At 42.2% G+C, this 19,228-nt stretch overlaps 1 protein-coding gene across 3 annotated transcripts in view; it reads left to right on the forward strand.

Annotated features, from left to right (window-relative positions):
- Positions 1-373: 373 nt before the first annotated feature.
- Positions 374-19,228, forward strand: part of LRIG2 (leucine rich repeats and immunoglobulin like domains 2) — a 65,207-nt gene continuing 46,352 nt past the window's right edge. Inside the window, exons 1-2 of one of the 3 annotated variants that reach the window (XM_030324684.2) lie at positions 377-843; positions 4,001-4,177. Coding sequence is in view for 1 of the 3 variants with exons in the window: in XM_030324683.1 (XP_030180543.1) it covers positions 605-843 (239 nt within the window). In the remaining 2 variants the exon portion in view is untranslated. Of the gene's footprint in view, positions 844-2,464; positions 4,178-19,228 lie in introns of those variants that run through there. The other 2 variants (XM_030324683.1, XM_030324685.1) reach the window with 2 other exon arrangements.

Consider the following 19,228-nt stretch of genomic DNA (forward strand, 5'->3'; position numbering starts at 1 on the left):
GCAGTGGTGGCCCCAGCTGGGCTCTGGAGGCCAATGCCAGGTGGAAGTTCCAGGGCCCTTTCAGTGCTCGCAAGTTGGAAGGTAGCCCTTCTATCATTCCCTTTGGAGTCCAGAAAAAAGATCCTTTTCTATTACCATAGTAGACATCCCTCAAATCAGGACTTGGGACTCGCAAAGCTTTAGCCGCTGTTCCTCTTAAGGAGCCACTACGCCCTCCAGTGGAGGACCAGCGGCGGAACCCCAGTGAGGCGCTGCAAAGTGACGGACACCTTAAAGTCGTCCTTAAGAAACTCCCTGTCACTGGCTCCACCTCCTCGCGGAGTCCCGCCCCCGACGCGACCTCTTTGTGTGGCACCGATTGGTTGGCTCTTGTGCGTGAAGACGTTGCGTCGCGGGGCGGGGCGGAGGAGCGTTGTCCGTAGGGCTTCAGCCGTGTGTCCTCGGCCGCCGCCCCCACTGCTGCGCCGTATCCGCCCCTCTTTTCCCTTTAGAGGGTACAGGCGACAGCCGGGCCCTGGGGTGGCAGCGTAGCCACCAAACGTCTCCGCCAAGCTGTCTCTTCTAGCTGGCGGTTCTTCTCGGCTGGGTCCAGGTCGGGGGGAAAATGGCGCCGGCGCCCCAAGGCGTCCGGGAGGAGCCGCTGCTGGATTGTCGGTCCGGACTACTTTCCCGGCTCCTCTTCCTCGCCCAGGCTGTCTTCCTTTTGCTGCCGGCCGCTCGGGCAGGTCTCTGCCCCGCGCCCTGCTCCTGCCGCATCCCTCTGCTGGACTGCAGTCGCAGGAAACTACCAGTGCCGAGTTGGAGGGCGCTGTCGAGCCCGCTGCCCCCCGACACTGCCAGCCTGTGAGTAGAGTTGCCGGGCGGGGATCCAAAGGAAAGGGAGCTCCCTCCAAGGGGACAGGAGGGAGACACAGTTGGATGAAGGTCGCGGTTGCGAATTGAAGTACTGAAGAAAAATGCCATTATACTGTGTGAACTTTTTGTGAGGTGGGGTGGGAGCCTAAAAACCCTGGAGTTAAGGTTATGAAAATTAGCACGAAAACCAGGGTTAATTAAGATTCTTGGGGCCAGGGAGTTTGTGATTCCTGCACTGGGGAGGAGTTGGAAAGGGGATATTGTTAAGGGCTCACTGGACCTGGGCACCGACCTTGACTCTGGATGGTTGGGGATCCTCGCCCACTTTGGGCTGCATCATCCAGTGTGTAACTCAACTTGAATGCTCCCCAGGTACGTGATTTGATAACCACGATCGCCAATGACATAAGAACGGTCCTTTTGTCCCTAGTTCGCATTTGCACATTTGGTGCCATAGTTTTGATGCTTAACAGGGTTAAAACATAATGGCTTAGGAGATCCAACACTTTGAGCAAATACCTTTATAAGTAGCGTTTTAAAAATCTAATTCAGGACTCACTGGAAAGAAGGGAAGGAGTATTCTTTCCCAAATCATGTGTTACTTTAATTGTTTTCAGTGCATTTCTTTGTGGCAAAGAACCTAAAAATCAGTTCTCTTTGTTTATGCGTGACAAACAAGTACAGTGATTGGATTAATTCTTCTGGAGACTCCACTGCTGTGTGCTCATCTTGACAGGCCTGTGTGGCACCTGGAGAGCTCATTAGTCTGAGTCAGCCTGGTGGCATTAGGAGCAACAGTAGGTATTAAATGCTGCAATTATGGGGTTTCTTAACCACTAACATACAGTTATTTCTCTGCTGCTAACTGAGCACCGAATTTATTAATTGACAGACTTCTAATAGAGTCTTCTCTAAAAGAAGTGTCCCAAAAAAGTATAGTTTGAGGTGCAATTAAAATATGAGGGGCTATTTGGATTTTCCTTGGAAGTAGAATACAAATAGATCTCTCTGCTGCTGTTTAAAGTAATTAGACATTTACAAATAGGTTAAGATAGATAGGAAGGAAAGCTATTTCAGGAATTCTTTGAGAAAACTAAGGTAACTTAAATAACCAACTGTTGTAGTAGCATAGATCTGTCATAAAATAAGATGTTTCTGTTGTTTTTATGATAGTGGCATCTGTAGCTAATTCTGGTTCTGTTGACCCAGATTAAATTTAAAAATTGATATCGGTGAGCAGCATAATCTGAATTGAACCTAGCACAGCATTTTTGTAATGCGGCAAGTGCCTCTTTCTAAGAAATTCTTGGAACAGCTACGTGATTATCTGGTGCAGGTTTAAAACCAACACAAGTTTATTTAGCTGTAATTGAAAAAAATGTGGCTTACTTTTAAGATCCTCCATTGGTAGGTAAACAATAATTGGGAATAGTTTTATGTAACGTACAATTAGTTTGTGTTTGGGTTTGATTTCTGTGTAATCTAGACAAATTTCCTAAAGCCAAATGACATCCCCAAATTTTAAATGTCCTATAATGAAATTGACATTTTCAGTTGAAGTAAAATGCCTTGGAGAGCAATTCTGTTGTAGAAGTGTAATTGGATGGAAGTCTTACATTAGCAGAACAACTCTTGGAATATTAAAAGATGGCATTGTGCTGTTTTAAACTGAGAAATGTAACATCTTCAGTAATTGCTTTCAGCTATAAAACCACCAGGTACACATGGGGTTTTTTTTAATGTAATTTTGAGTGTTCAAAGTAGACATAATGCTGTAAACACATAAGTGATTCAGACTCAAATGCTGAAACTTGTGGCCATCATCAAAAAGATTATAGATGAAATCCATTAATCTTGGTTTTTGAAATATGCATGTATCTGTCCCTGGTTCCTAGTACAGAGTTCCTGAAACTCTTGTAATTTCCTAAATGACAAGAGCTCTATAAGCATCTTCTGTTCTAACCCTTAGGTCTTTGACTAATTCCTGACACAGGGCTCCTAAATCCCTTGGTATTTCCTGGGTGATAGGAGTGTCTTTTGACTTAATGAGGTGACTCTTGGTAAGATACTGGATAGATGGGGTCAGTCCCCAGAAAGACCAAGCCATGATTAGAAGCTTGGAACTTTCAGCCCTGTCCCCATTCTCCTGGAAGGGGAGAGGGGCTTAATAATTGCTTGTGCCTGTACGATTAAGCCTTCGTAAAATCCCAAAAGTGTGGACTTTGAAGAGCTTCTAGGATGGTGAACATGTCTACATGCTGAGAGAGTGGCACACCCCAACTTTACAGGGACAGAAACTCCTGTGCCAGACCCTTCCAGATCTCACCTTATGTATCTCTTCGTCTGGCTGTTCATCTGTGTTCTTTACCATATCCTTTCTTATGTAATAAACCAGTAAACGTAAGTAAGTGTTTTCCTAAGTTCTGTGAACTGTTCTAGCAAGTGATTCAATCAGTGAGGGGGTCTTGGGAACCTCCCAATTGTAACCAAGTCAGACAAGTTGTAGGTAACATGGAGACCCACTTCTTGTGATTGGTGTCTGAAGTGGGGGACAGTCTTATGAGACTGAGCTCTTAGGTCATGAGGTCTGTAACTCCGGTTAGTGTCAGAATTCAATTGAATTGCAGCTGGTGTCTAGAATTGGTTGGTGTGGGAGAAAAAACCCCCACATGTCTGGTGTCAGGAGTATTATGTGTGGAATAAAAGGAAGAAACAGGTGACAAAAGCTCTTCACTTGAGGCTTTAGTCAGGCTTCTGAACCTTTCCTGGGCCATATGTACACATCCTTGTAAAATGCGGTTTTAGCAAGAACCTTGCTAAGTCAGTTTAGCAAGAAGCACTCCCCCTTAATACCTAATTGGGTTCCTCCTTCTACACCATCGTAAAGGTGATGTCTGATTGCCCTGGCCTATCTTCAGCAAGAATCCTTTTGGAGCCCCCCGGCCCCTCATGTTTCCTCTTAATAGTTTTCCATTCGTTGACTCCACCCTTCACCTTAGCTATAAGATCCCTCTTGCCCATGCAGTGTTCAGGGTTGAGTCTAATCTCCTTCCCCTACTACAAAATTTCATAGCCTCACCATCCCCCAAAGTCTTCCTTACCATGCTTCAACGAGTATCATTGAATATTTTTTTCCTTTTAACAGTTTTGGTGCCACAAACTGGATAGGATCAGATTCATCATTGGACCCCCAGACCTCTCACCCAGGACCCTAAGTGTGTACCTTTGAAAGCTTTATCTTCACTCCTGACTGATTGTTCGGGGATCCATTGGTGAGTCCGACTCCTGAACCATTGCTCCGGACAAATGTCCGTGGAAGCTGGTAAGGACAGATTTTGATTGTTAACAGTCTGACTATACCCTAGAAAATGGGATGGAGTCCCAGATAAACACAGGCTGGAGACTGGGTTAGAGTCCCATGTTTGTCCCCTGTAAGAGGCTCAGTTAGAGTACCAGGCAAACAGCTGTTTGTAAGAAGCTAGGTTAGAGTCCTAGGCTTCTTCGTTTGAAAGCTGCCTATCAGTCTGTAAATCTCTTATTCCTGGCTCTTTTTTCCCTGAATGAGGATTATTCTCTGATTCTCTAGACTGGAAATCTCTTCTTTTTTTTTCTTTTCCTTAACTCCTTGCACTGGAAGTCTGTCTTCCTGGCTCTCTATAACACCTCATAATTTTCTTTGTTGGATCCTGCCTCTTCTGTGGGAACTTCTCAGTTGACTCAAATACTCTTCTTGAACCCCTACTAACTATGTTTTCTGCCAGTGCTGTCTACTTCCATTCCTGTTGGCATGCTTTTGCTGAGAATAATACAGAACTTCATTGGCCTCTTTTGGGCCCCAGAATGGCTTTTCAAAGAGCTCTCCCTTCCCATTGTTGCTCCTCCTTCTTCCTTTTACCACCTTCAGTCTTCCCTCCAGTTCCGTTGAATCCTTTCTTAGATCCCTTTCCAAATTCCTTCCTCCTCTCTACCCCCGTCAGAACTTTTTCCACTTCAGTCTTTATAGTCACTTGAATTTTGGGCCCCTTGCCCGCCACTGGGGACTCTTCAGGGGACTTAGGGGCCCCCAAAAGCAACTACTTGAGCTGAAAAGGAAAAAGACTAATTGGAAATAGACTGGAAATTGGCCAGTTGGATGGGTTTTGGAGATATCCAGACAGCTGCTAGATGTCTTCCTTGGTCACCCACTTGAAATTTGGTCCACAGCCTCCATAAAATTACATATCAGTGCAAGGGAAGGTCTTTTTTTTTTTTTTTTCCTTTTAAAATGTTTATTTATTTATTTTTGAGAGAGAGCATGCACTTGTGGGGGTAGGGCATAGAGAGAGAGAGAGAGAGAGAGAGAGAGAGAGACAGACAGAAAGTCCAAAGCAGGCTCCGAGCTTCAGTGTAGAGCCTGATGAGGGGCTTAAACTCACAAACATGAGGTCATGACCTGAGCCGAAGTTGGATGTTTAACTCACTGAGCCACCCAGGTGCGTGCAAGGGAAAATGTTAAAGGTGGTCTTTACACAATTGGTAAACAAGTAACATTAATATGGCCTGACATTTTCCAGAAACACAATTTGTATAAAAATAGAAAGTGGTGGGCACCTGAGTTGCTCAGTTGGTTAAGCATCTGAGCATGGCTTAGGTCATGATCTCACGGTTTATGAGTTCGAGCCCTGCGTCAGGCTCTGTGCTGACAGCTCAGAGCCTAGAGCCTGCTTCGGATCCTGTGTCTCCCTCTCTCTCTGCCCCTCACTCCCGCATGAGTGCACTCTCTCTCCCTCTCTCTCTCAAAAATAAACAAAAAAATAAAAAAAAAAATAGTGGAGAAAAGGCAAGAACTAATTATTTTATATAAACCAGTGAATTTGTATTACTATGTTTTACTAACGCGTGTCTAAAATTTTAGATTGAAAACAATAGCTCTCTATTTGTGTCTGTATGTATGTGTGTTTACATGTATATATGTATGTATCTTGTAGATGTGTTGTATTTTTTACACCTTTGGATGGTGTTACCAAATTACTTTATAAAATCCCTTAAAAAGGAGCTCTATTCAAGCTGCCTTAGAGATAAATGGGCACTTATATAAATTAAGTATTCCTGAATTAAGTTCACATGATTTGGGATAATTTTTTTTTGTAAATAAAGCTATTTTGAAAATCGTTGGTAAAATAAAAACAGGCATGTCTTCAGAGTTGTCAGCATTAAATATAATACAGAAAATAATTTGTCTTCTACCTAAGCTTATTAGTCAAGCTTATGTAATCTCTACTAGGTATTTAAGATTATAAAATTATAATTCCAAACTAGGAATAAAACATACAATAAAAATGAACTGCTTGATATATGTTAAGCACTGCAGTTAAAAAAAAAAAAAGGTGGGGGGACAGACTGTATATTTAATCTTTCTCGGTTTTTTACTTTTGTGATGCTTGCCTTCCATGCATATGTTATAAAAATAGTTAATAGGGAAATAGCTTGAGATGATGGCTAGTTTAGTTTGGTGTTACTATCTGCCTAAAATAAATGTAGGTCATTTCTAAGTAAGATAAACTGTTGAGACATTCATTACTGAACCTAAGTTTGGGTTTGTATTTTTGGTATCTTGTTTCTATGTGGTGTAGAAACTAAGATACTTGGATCTCTTAGTAAACCTGTTGCTTGCCACATTGAAAAATTATATTGTGAGGAATCATGCTTCTAGCAATTGTGAAATTGTATATTCATAAATTTTCTAATCTACAGAATACTGATACATGACCGTACTTGTCTACTTCATAGTTTTCTCTGTAAAAGAAAGATTATTAATGGTTAAAACTTGTGATCAGTACATGTAGGTGGAACTACTAGAAACTGTAAGAATAAAGCAAAACAACTTTGTATGCAGAGTATGCAAGGTATGAAGAATGTGTTTTTGTTTAGGGAAAAAAAGTAATTTTATTCTAAGGCAGACTGGTTGTTCCACAGTAAGAAAGAAGCAAAAATATAGGACAAAAGCTGAATGGATATTAGAAAAATGGTTATAGATTTGCAGAACAGGAATTTTATGTGTGCTCAAGTTGCTAAGGTTAAATAAAATAGATTTATTACTGATGTAAAACTAGAATGTCAAAGTTTTCTTGGATTATTGATCTCTTATTAATAAACTATAAAAAGATTTTCCTTCACCTATTATGTAATTTACCTAGGAAACAAAGATTTTAATTAAAAATCCAATTAAAGTCCAATTAAAATGATTTTCTGTGCTTCTTGTGCTTATCAGGTTTTTTGATTACTTTAAAAAATTGAGACTTATCAGTATTACAAAAACTAAAATTTTTTTTTTCCAACTATGTAGCTTCCTATATTTGCCTTTGAAATCTTTTAATTGCCACTTTAAGTGAATAAGTATTATTCACAGTGACCTGTTACCTAAAGTGTTTAAGACATTTGACATTTTTGACAACTTCCCCAAATCAAATTCTAAATGGAATTTAAAAAAAGATTTGTTTATTTTTGAGAGAGAGAGAGACGGGGAGAGACAGGGGAGGGGCAGAGAGAAAGGGAGAGAGAGGATCTGAAGCATGGTCCATGCCAACAGCAGAGAGCCTGATGTGGGTCTCAAACTCATGAAACTGTGAGATCATGACCTGAGCCGAAGTTGGACTCTCTACCGACTGAGCCACCCACGAGCCCCCTAAATGGACTTTTCTATGATCTCAAAACTAACTTTGAGATATTCCAGAGGTCTCTGAAAATTTTCAAGGGATTTGTTGCTCACCCTGTAAGAGAGAGATTTAAACTAATTAGGTTTATTTGCAATGTTAGATGATTACATGGGAAGCATTGTCAAATAAGAAATGATGACAAACCTTCTTAGGTTATTTGTGTATGGATCCATGTTACTAATATTGGCATTCCAGGAATGTTTGAAGTTCACAGTTGGTGTCCAGTTAGTATGTTAAAATACTGTGTGACAGGTTGTTGTTTTACTCTCCTTCCTCTCTGAGATCACTTCCAATAGGCGACAGGCAAGAATGCTCCATAATGGTATCGGTTGAATAATTTTAAGATCATGTATTAGACTGAGAGTTTCCAGAACCAGTGAAGAAGCTGATGGAGTCATAAAACTGCTAACCCAAGATCAAGCAGAATAAGAATTACGTGGGACTGAATGACCTGATGAAGATGGTTATTATGACTCTTTGAAACAGTACTACTTCTGTAATGTTTTTCAGATTTAAAGAACTTTTTTTCCTCTTAAGCTGTGAACAAAGATGAAACAATTACTTTTTCTCCTTATTCCTCTGGAATTTGGAAACTTGTAGTGAATACTCTTAACTTTCACGATACTGTAGTTACTTGTGTAAGGTGAATAAGTATTTGTTCTTGTAACAGGATATAATTGGAAACATTGGTTTTATTACCAAGGTTTTGACTGGAATATTATATTTGAGAGTCACATGGATAGAATCTGGTTTAAGGGACTAAGGTTGTCTTCATGGAGCCAGTGCTCTTGGGAAGACTGGCCTGGTACCTGGCTTACAGGGTGCCCAGCCTTACAGGTGAGTAAGAACGGTCACTTCCTTGCAGGCCGAAGAGTCTCAGGATATCTTGGGGACCTCGAGGAAAGAGGAATTTACTCCTGCCTATAGGTATGGGAAGATAAAGTCTGGTGGCTACTTCCTGGATTGGCTTCCTAACCTCGAGAGGCTTTTAAATGTTTAATCTGAGATTTCCTTATGAAAAGTTCCAGCGAAGCAAACTCAGAAAGAGGCTGTGTGGTCAGTCACTATTCTTGGTGCACCTATGTAAAATAATCAGGACAAATCTAATGAGACCGGAATTCTTAGGTAAGGAAGAATTAAAAGGTTGACCGTAGAAATTTTTTTTTTCTTTGATTCAGTGCAAAACCCCTTGTTGGTTCTGTCTTGCACATTTTGCAAGTCCTTACCAAATACTCAACTCGGGTTTCCTGCAGTATCTGGCTATCATTTTCCAAACTAATGTTTCCAGTTTTTCTCCCACCCTCCTGACTTGGTATCACTGAGAACTAAAACTGCCCTTTTCCTGAAATCCTGCAAGCTGAAGCTGGGTCCTTGAAATAAACTTAAAAAAAAAAAAATTACTACCGCATATCATACGTGGGCAACTTCTGTGCCTCCTGCTGTATGGACCATTCAAAGGTTCACCAGAACACCAAATGCCATCATCAGAGACATTCAGACTGCAAACTAGGAAAATTCTTCAGATGGTTATTGCCACCCTCACTCTTCCATTTAAAATTGCTTCGAGCTCAAGTGGGAAAATCTCAACTCGCTAACCTCTGGACTCAGAAACTAGGTTTCTAATCTATTATTTTTTTGTTTTTCTGTGTTTTCGTAGAAAACTCCCCTCGTTAAATGCCTGACTACTAGCATCATTGAGCAGATAGATACCCTCTAATTCCAGGTCCCAACAGAAACTTCACTTGTTCCTTAATGAACAAAAGGCTACTGAATAAAAAAATAGACTTCTGTTGTTCAGAGGAAAGAGAGAATGCCTCTTTCCTTGAATAAGAGAGGGGACAGAGATTCTTTGCTTGGCCAAATTTTAGACTCCTGAACCACCTTCTGGGCTCATTTGTTTATGTCCTTGTAAAATGCAGTTTTAGCAAGAGCCCTGCTAAGTCATTTTAGCAAGAAGCCCTCACCCTTGATACCTGATTATCCTTGATACGTGATAAGGTTCCTTATCTTCTGACATCCTCCAGGTGATGTCTCATCTCCCTGGCTTATCTTCAGCAATAAGCAGTTAGGTCTATTTATCCAGCACCTACCTTATTTATCCCTGTTTTTCCTCTTAGTGATTTTCCATCCACTGATAATGGCTGACTACCCTGCTCCTTAGCTATAAATTCCCACTTGGCCCATGCAGTATTTGGAGTTGAGCCCAGTCTCCTGTCACTGTAAAATGTCATTGCAGTAGTCCCTCTACCTGAAGAGATAACCTGCACCACCTTGAATAAAGTCTTCCTCACGAGGTGTTAACACGTGTCGTTGAATATTTTTGCCTTTTAACACAGTGAGTTCTTCTTAGACATTGGTGTCACAGAAGTGAGATTTACTAGAATGGCCCTGGCTTATGGAAATCTGGTTTGGGAAGAGAAAGGGCAAAAGGATGGAGAATGTAGAACCGTTGATTCCCAGGTGGCTTTGTGTCCACCTGTGGTATGGAGCAGAGGTTGTGCTGCTCCCAGATACTCAAAGTAAAAGTTACAAATGGAATTTAGAGATAGATCCATTTCCCAGCACTTTGGTTCACTGGATGTGTAAGGAAATAGATGCTAATAAGGAAAAAGTGAAATGTTTAGTCCTTTGGTTATGGTTATTTGTCAGTCTTTTTTTTTTTTTTAATTTTTTTTAACGTTTATTTATTTTTGAGACAGAGAGAGACAGAGCATGAATGGGGGAGGGGCAGAGAGAGAGGGAGACAGAACCGGAAGCAGGCTCCAGGCTCTGAGCTGTCAGCCCAGAGCCCGACGCAGGGCTCGAACTCACGGTCCGTGAGATCGTGACCTGAGCTGAAGTCGGACGCTCAACCAACTGAGCCACCCAGGCGCCGCTGGTTATGGTTATTTGTAATAGCTAAAATGAAATTAGAATTCTGGGTCAGACCTTGATGCTAAACCGAGGTCAGATTTCAGCGAGTCTGAGTTTTGGTTACTAGCCTCAAAGCTGTCCCCCAGGGGAAAAATTATGCAAAGACAAGAAAAAGTACCTCTAAGACCTCTGGTCACCAAGAAGGCTGTTGGTGTAGGGGGAGGGCAAAGCCAGGAAGCTATTGAAACCAGGGAATATTGTCTGAGGAGTTGTTTTTATTTTGTGGATCAGTAGCACTAGCTTCCTGAAGAACCTTTATTAAAGTGGATTGTGAGTGTAATTAACTTAGGTGTAGTTTCTGGTTTGAAATGCTGCAGTGTGGAAGACCATGTTTGGGTTCAGGACAGGATCTACAGCTCACTATGGAACAATCACAGATAGGTATTTGTGATCCAGACACAAAGGAGGTTATTCCTGAGGGAACAGCCAGCTTGGTGGACTGGATAAAAGCCAGTGTAATGTCTTATTTATCCTGAGAATGGGGACTGCCCACCTTGCCTTGTAAATGCCAAGTGGAACATCCCCTATGAAGCAGATGGTATGTTTCATATACAAGCTATGTGGGATTATCTTTATAATAATTGGGATAATTCATCTGCTGAATATGTCTGTCACTCAGTTGATAGTGAATGTTGTGGCTAAGGGAAAGTCTCTCTCTCTCTCTCTCTCTTTTTTTTTTTTTTTTTTGAGAGAGCAAGCACGTGAGTGGGTGAGAGGGGCAGAGGGAGAGAGAATCTTAAGCAGGCTTCATGCTCAGTGTGGAGCCCAGTGCGGGCCTATATCCCACAATCCTGGCATCATGACCTGAGCGGAAGTCAGCAGTCAGAAACTCAACTGACAATCACCTAGGCGCCCTGGAGAACTCTTACATGAACACCCCATATCACCTTAACTGCTGCAAAACCTAGGGACACTTGAGGAAGCCTTGTGTATTTGCTCTTTCAGCTTCCCCTCTCAGGTTTTATAGATGTTAAAAAAGCATTAGGTTAATTAACAAAAGAACGAGGAAAGGCAAAGGAGAGAGCTGAGGGACTGACTGGTCTTAGCAAGGTGGAAACTTTTATCTTATTGTTAAGTAGACCCCATGGTCCTCATGGAGCTCAGTGCAGGGCTTGAACTCATGACCCTGAGATTGAAACCTGAGCTGAGATTGAGAGTTGGACGTTTAACTGACTGAGCCATCCACACACCCCCAAGGTGGAAAATTTTAAATAGTTTTTAAGAAAGAAGGTGAATAAAGCAAATACCATTTGGAACAAAACAAAGGAAAAAGAAAGGGAAGAATCACAGACTCAATCCATCAGAATGGAAAGCTTTAGATGGTTATTAAGAAATGGGATGGGGGTGCCTGGCTGGCTCAGTAGAAAGAGTGTGCAATTCTTGATCTCAGGATTGTGAGTTTGAGTCCCATGTTGGGTGTAGAAATTAGTCAAATCTTTAAAAAAGTGGGATTAATAAAACAGACAATTGATGGGGTTAAAACAAAGTTTTTAGTACAACACTAGCTAAAGTCCTAAAGGGACATCTTTCTGGTCCCCCCAACATTAAAGGGCCCCAAACAAGTCTATTCTGTTTTCCCCAGTTTGGAGAAATTTAAAAATCTGAATGCAGTGATTACAGTGAGTAATGTGACCAGCAATTGCTTGGGGCATTGGTTAGATAGATTAAATTGACAAAGGGTCAGGGTCTTTTGGCTTAACCCCTGGGCAAGACCCAACGCCTTTTGCACAAGAGTGAGTAAAATGATCAGGAGGTGGAGAAGAAAAGTTCCCAGGATACCTTGATATGGGAACTTCTTGTACTGTGGTACCAAATACCAAAACCCATTGATAAAGCCTTGATGCTGTTGAGAGAACAAAACCATGCAAGGGTTGATAGGATTATGGAAGTTGGGAAGTTTAAACAAGGCTTTTTGTAAAGAAGTTGTGTCTCCTTTGCCTGAATGTTTTATGGGAATGAGTTATGTCTGGCTTGGGAAACACTTTTCCTAGTATTGTAAAACCAAAACCCATTAATAAGGTCCTAATGGAGACTATAGGTAGGACTGTCAGGTAAAAGTTTGTGAGAGAATTGATTGGTGTGTTTGAACAGGCTTTTTCCTGATTGTATTAGGGAGATATGCCTGGCAGGTGTTTCTTCTATCTATTACTGTAAAACAAGTCGTGTAAATCCACCCTTCAATATTAATTTGGATATGTTAAATGGGAGCCAGTAAGATTGCCCAAGACCACACAATGTAGAATAGAAGTTGAAGTGCTGGTATGGGCAAATTCTCTGTGTATAGTGTTTTGTAGTGTACCATAGACTGGGGTTTATGGCAAAAGCCTGTGAGTGCCTGCCAGCAGTGGCTTACTGGACTTTGGACTAGAAAATTCCCACTTTAAGGGCAATTATTGGCTTACCATTGGACAGTAATTGAAACAGCCACTGTGACTAGAAGTCATAAAAATAATCTTGAAAACTGAAATACTCATGATGTCTTGCATAATGTTGGGTAAACACTTCAGTAGGTAGGGCAGTGCCCAGAAGAGTTCTGTAACAAAATGGAAATGCAAGGAGGAGATACTCAAGAGAAGGGAGCCTCTTTCCCCCTAGGACTGATTGTGGAACTGTGTGAGGAGCTGCTGGATTTTATTGTCACTTGGGCAAGTGTCCTATAAGCTTATAACTGACCAACAAAGAGCTGCTTGGTTTGTGGGTGCATTTCCAAGGTGAACAGACACCATCCTTTTTGGAAGGCCACCACTCTGATTGGAAAAGGTAAAGACAAATTAGCTTGGTGGGCTGAATTGCATCCTGTTTTCTTAGCAGTAATGGAAAAATTGAACAGTGGCAAAAGCCCCTATGTTTGGGTTTTTACTGACAGGCAGTAGCCAAAGGCTTGGTCATATGGCTAGGCAGAAGAACAATAGAAACCTGGCCTCTTAAAGGACTGCCCATATGGGGCACAGCCTTCTGGAAATCGCTGTGGGAATTTGAAGCGTGCATTAAAGTAGGACATGTCGATGCTCATCAGAAGAACCCTCTTTCAGGTTTGTAAGGCGACTGGAATCAACAAGCAAGTATCCCTGTGCACTAGCTTGAGGTGACCACCTGGGGCCATGACATAAGTGGATATGGGGTATGCAGTAACGCAAAGACAAATGAATCTAGACCTAATCCCCTTGTACTTTCTGAGGCACAAAATGCCAGTAAGAACTTTATACCTGCAAGCACAATAGAGACTGTTAGATGGCTAGGTGGCAGATTCCCTGTTGGGAAGGCCTTGAATATAGCCAGAAAATGAGACTGATGCTGTAACCAGGAGTAGAACAGACTCTGGACTGGGCTTGGCTTCTCTGACAGTAGATGCAAATGCCCACGATACTATAAAAGAACAGGAACAGAAGATAATTGTAACAGTTTGGATGGCTAACTATGATTTCTTCAGACCGAGGAATACACAGCCCATAATGTCCAACAAATGGGCAGAGAGAGATCCTTTTCAGAGTACTACTTTAATAGAGAATTGAATGGTCAGTTAAAACATTGGTTGTTTAAAATGGGAGATAAAGGGGCGCCTGGGTGGCTCAGTTGGTTGAGCGGCCGACTTCGGCTCAGGTCACAATTTCGCAGTCCGTGAGTTCGAGCCCCGCATCGGGCTCTGTGCTGACAGCTCGGAGCCTGGAGCCTGTTTCGGATTCTGTGTCTCCCTCTCTCTGACCCTCCCCCGTTCATGCTCTGTCTCTCTCTGTCTCAAAAATAAATAAACGTTAAAAAAAAAATTAAAAAAAAAAATGGGAGATAAAGACCTGAACGTATGGCTTACATAAGTTCCTGAGATTGTGCTTTCGCTCAACATGAGGTAGGGCTGATGGAGCGGCACCACTGGATCGAGTCCTCTTTTTCTGGTAGGCCTGAAGGGATGAGAGGGTGGTGAAGGATGCCAGGATGAGTATGCAGTTCTTACCAACGGAGGAGTATCCTCGTGTAATGTCTCTACTTTTCCTTTCTTCCTCACATCACCTCAGCTTTTTTCTTTTGTGCATGATACACTGGTCATAGGACCAGTGTTACAAATACAAAGTTCTGAAAATAAGTGATGATTCCTAAGCAAGAAACTGTATTCTTAAACTTGGGTTAGAATTCCTAAGGGCCTGGTAGGGTGGGTTGTGCCTTCGCCTCATCTGGCGAAATTGAGGTTAACGGTGAATGCCACTATATTGCTTGGTGGTAAAAATAGCCCAGTGGTTCTACATCTGTGTAACCTTTCATAACTGAATGCGTGGACCGAGGGGGAGGTACCTGCTAGAATATTATTGCTCTTGGCAATCTAGATCAGCACAGTAGCTGAACCTCGTGTCCCTTCCAAAGGTAGAAGAGTTTGAGTATAAATGGAGAGAAGGGGCAGTAGTATCTGAGGGTAAAGGAATGAATCAGTGGATTGTATAATGAGGAAAATCCAATGTTAACACCTCAGAAGGGGCTCAGAGTGAGAGACAGTATCATCTCTTAGCTCAGTTATACCAGATGCCTGAAAGGGTGAAACTAACACCACTGCTGCTTTTGTTACCTGACAAGATTGGAAGCTTGCAAGCCAGAGTGGCCTTGCCTGGAAAGCATTTTCATATGATAATGATGTTGGACTAGTGCAATTATTAATGACTAAACGGGATTCTAATGTGTCTCAATCTTTTGAGTTGTGTATCTTTTTGCTTGTAAGGTGGTCTGTGGCCAGAGAGCAAGGTGGGCTGTGAAATAATAGAAAATATATATATTGGTCTCTCACTCTGGTTGGTGGCACAGAGCTCCTGAAAACCTTTCCTAAGTGATGAGAGCACCGGGAGCATCTTGTGTTCTAATACGTGGTCTTTGACCCTGATTCTGGACACAGAGCTCGTTAATCCCTTGGAATTTCCTGGGTGACATGAGTATCTTTTGATCGAGAGGCAACTCTTGGTGGGCTCTTGGATAACTTCAGTATGGGGGCCAGTCATCAGAAAGACCAAGAAGCCATGATTAGAAGCTTGGAACTTTCAGCCCCACTCCCATTCTCCTAGAAAGGAAGAAGGGCTAGAGGTTGAGTTAATAATTGGTGATACCCATGCGATAAATATGCCATAAAAATTCTAAAAGTATGAGCTTTGAAGAGCTTCTAGGGTGGTGAACATATATATCTATGTGCCGGGAGGGTGCCAGACCTCAGCTCCACAGGGACAGAAGCTCCTGCACCAGACCGACCCTTCCGGATCTCACCCTATGGATCTCTTTATCTGGCTGTTAATCTGTGTTCTTTACTACATTCTGTATTGTATAATAAATCAGTAAACCTGCTTCCTTGAGTTCTGTAAGCTGTTCTAGCAGATGGTTGTATCCAAAGATGGGATCATGGGAGCCTTGGATTTGTAGTCAAACTGGATAGAAGTTATGGGGATCTACTACTTGTACTTAGAGTTTGTATCTGTGATATTTTCACCACACTTCTTACAGAGAAGTAAGATTGGCTGTGGGGTTGAAGTGGGGGGCAGTCTTGTGGGACTGAACTTTTGTAGGGTCTTCTCTAACTCCCATGAATGTCAGAACTGAATTGTGGGACATTCAGTTGGTGTTGGAAAATTGGTTGGTGTGGGGAAAAAAAATCCTACATCTGGTGTCAGGAGTATTGTCTGTGTGACAAAGAAAGGAATGGAGTTTTTCTGAGACAGAAACCTATTTAGATACCGTCTTTATGCTTCTCTATATCAGAAACTCTTAAAAAAAAAAACTCTTTCAAATTTTATTGGTTAATATAAAATTTGACTGGATTGTCCATGGGTGCTCAGCTCCGTAGTACATTGTTCTGGTTTTACACACACACAGCACACACACACACACACACACACACACACACACACACACACTGGAGGACCAGATGTATTACTCAGCTTCTGTTTTGCCAAGTGACACCTTTAGAACCCCTTTCCTGTGGGTGCCTGGGTGGCTCAGTCAGCTGAGCATCTGACTCTTGATTTCGGCTCAGGTCATGATCTCACAGTTGTGAGATCAAGCTCCACATTGGGCTCTGTACTGGGCGTGAAGCCTGCTTAAAGATTCCCTCTCCCTCTCCCTTGCCCCTCACCCTTCGCCCTTGACCTCCCCCTCTGCCCTTCCCCTGCTCGTGGGTGCACAGTCTCAAAACAAAACAAAACAAAACAAAAACAACAAAGTACACACAAAAAAATCCTCCTCTCCTCCAGTTATTTGTTGTCATGGTCATTTCATGACAGCCCCCCAAAATTAGGGATCACATAATTTTAGAAATAAGGACAAGTCTGTACATTAAATATATTTAGCTTTATGGAAAACTTGTAACCTTGTCCTTACAGTTTTCATTTCGCTGTGGACTGGTAAAAACTTTTATCATGTATTAGGGAATTAGGGAATCACTGCTGTATTAGATTAATGAGTTTTCATACGTATTTAGTTAATTATAGTTTCTTTTCTGTTCTCATTATAGCAACTTTAAGATTTGTGTGTGGGGCGCCTGGGTGGCTCAGTTGGTTGAGCATCCGACTTCAGCTCAGGTCGTGATCTCAGTTCGCGAGTCGAGCCCTACATTGGGCTCACTGCTGTCAGTGCAGAGCCAGCTTTGAATCCTCTGTTCCCACCCCCCCCACACACCCCCCCCCCACCGCCAGTTGCACTGGTGTCAGTGCGCGCGCGCGCTCTCTCTCTCGCTCTCTCTCTCAAAAATAAACATTAAAAAAAAAAAGATTTGTTTGCATTTGTTCTTTGAGAATAGTTGTGAGTTGATGAGTTCTTTAGCATACAAAGAGGACATTAACTTATGTAGAATAATTCTAGGAAGTCCAAATTTACACAAAGGTCAGTGTCTTGCTGTTAAGTGACATTGGCAAAATGCTTTCACTGTTAGTTAACAGGTGGAGCCATCCTTTATCCCTTCAAAGGTCCTGAGCTCACTCTCAGTAACTTGTGTGACGTCAAGGAAAAACTGCATAGCTTTGTCTGTACTTCATACTTCCTTTCTAAAGGGGCAGGTAATCTGTAATATCCTTCTGTTCTGCATTTATAGTGATACTGGTAAGGATTAAGATACTCTTTGGAAAACATTTTTAGGTTTTAGAAAGTGATATGTTAGGGGAGTTGATTTGAGGGCCTCCTAAGCTCATTTCATGTACATATGTTTTCTGAAAATGAACTATCAGTCTTCCATTGTATGTTATGAAAAAAACTATGAGAGGCAGGACCATAACTTTGACATAACTTGATACTCTTTGGTTGTATAATCTAGCTGGAATGTGAAAAGAACTTTAATTGCTTTAAACCACAAGGTGGTGAACTGAAAATGAGTCCTTTTAAAAAGTGCGGATGTGATTTCCTTTCTTCTGAGGTCCTTCATTTACCTCATTTATTACAATCAACTGTTATTTTCCACTTCCTCCATCCATTTTGTTGTGTCCATGATACTTTTCACCATACTATTTTTTTTTAAATTTTTTATGTTTATTTCTGAGAGAGAGAGAGAGAGAGAGAGAGAGAGAGAGAGAGAGCAAGCAGGGGAGGGGCAGAGATAGGGAGACACAGAATCTGAAGCAGGCTCCAGGCTCTGAGCTGTCAGCACAGAGACTGATGCGGGGCTCCAACCCCATACTGTGAGATCATGACCTGAGCCAAAGTTAGACGCTCAACTGACTGAGCCACCCAGGCGCCCCTCACTGTACTTCTTACACAGAGGGCTGAGCCTGAGCCTGCTTACACAGAGGTCATGAAACTGAGCCTGCCGTGGTTTAATTTTTTTTTTAACGTTTATTTATTTTTGGGAGAGAGACAGAATGTAAATGGGGGAGAATCCAAAGTAGGCTCCAGGCTCTGAGCCGTCAGCACAGAGCATGACATGGGGCTTGAGATCACACCCTGAGCCGAAATGGGATGCCTGACTGAGGCACCCAGGCGCCCCGCCTGCAGTGGTTTAAGAAGCCTGGTTTACTCTGATCAAACCCAGATAGAACGTCCTTCTCTTGGCCTCTAGGCTTCCATAGGTCAGAAATCAGAGGAAACTCTTTTTGCTGTGGATAATATCACTCTGTTCCGAGTCTACACTTCGGAGTAAAGAACTGGAAAGATTCCCTACCCCATCATTCCCCTTACCTGTCACATTCTCACCACCAACTAGTGTCTGCCAGGAGACCATCACCACCAGTCTCATTATGCCCTTGATTCTTGTTTACACCAGTCTCCACAATCTCAGGACCTTCAGGTCATCTCTCCTCTCCCAGAGACAGCCCCAACTCCCTTGGCCCTCTTTTTGCCTTTAGCAGGCATCATCTTCTGACATGCTACATATTTTACTTTGTCTTCTTCTTTTTTTTTTTTTTTTAATTTTTTTTTTTTCAACGTTTATTTATTTTTGGGACAGAGAGAGACAGAGCATGAACGGGGGAGGGGCAGAGAGAGAAGGAGACACAGAATCGGAAACAGGCTCCAGGCTCTGAGCCATCAGCCCAGAGCCTGACGCGGGGCTCGAACTCACAGACCGCGAGATCATGACCTGGCTGAAGTCGGACGCTTAACCGACTGCGCCACCCAGGCGCCCCTTGTCTTCTTTTAAGTAGATTGTAAATATGAGGGTGTGGATTTTTGTTCGTTGCTGTAGATGAACAGTGATCAGCAGTAGTAGGTACTCAAAAACATTCGTTGAATGAATGTAGTAAGTAATTGAATTAAAGTGTGTGATTTTGCCTTCTGAGAAGATCAGGATAAATTTAAAGCAGTCTACTCATTTGCTT

This window comes from Lynx canadensis, chromosome C1 (assembly GCF_007474595.2).
Source record: "Lynx canadensis isolate LIC74 chromosome C1, mLynCan4.pri.v2, whole genome shotgun sequence".
Classification (NCBI taxonomy): Eukaryota; Metazoa; Chordata; class Mammalia; order Carnivora; family Felidae; genus Lynx; species Lynx canadensis.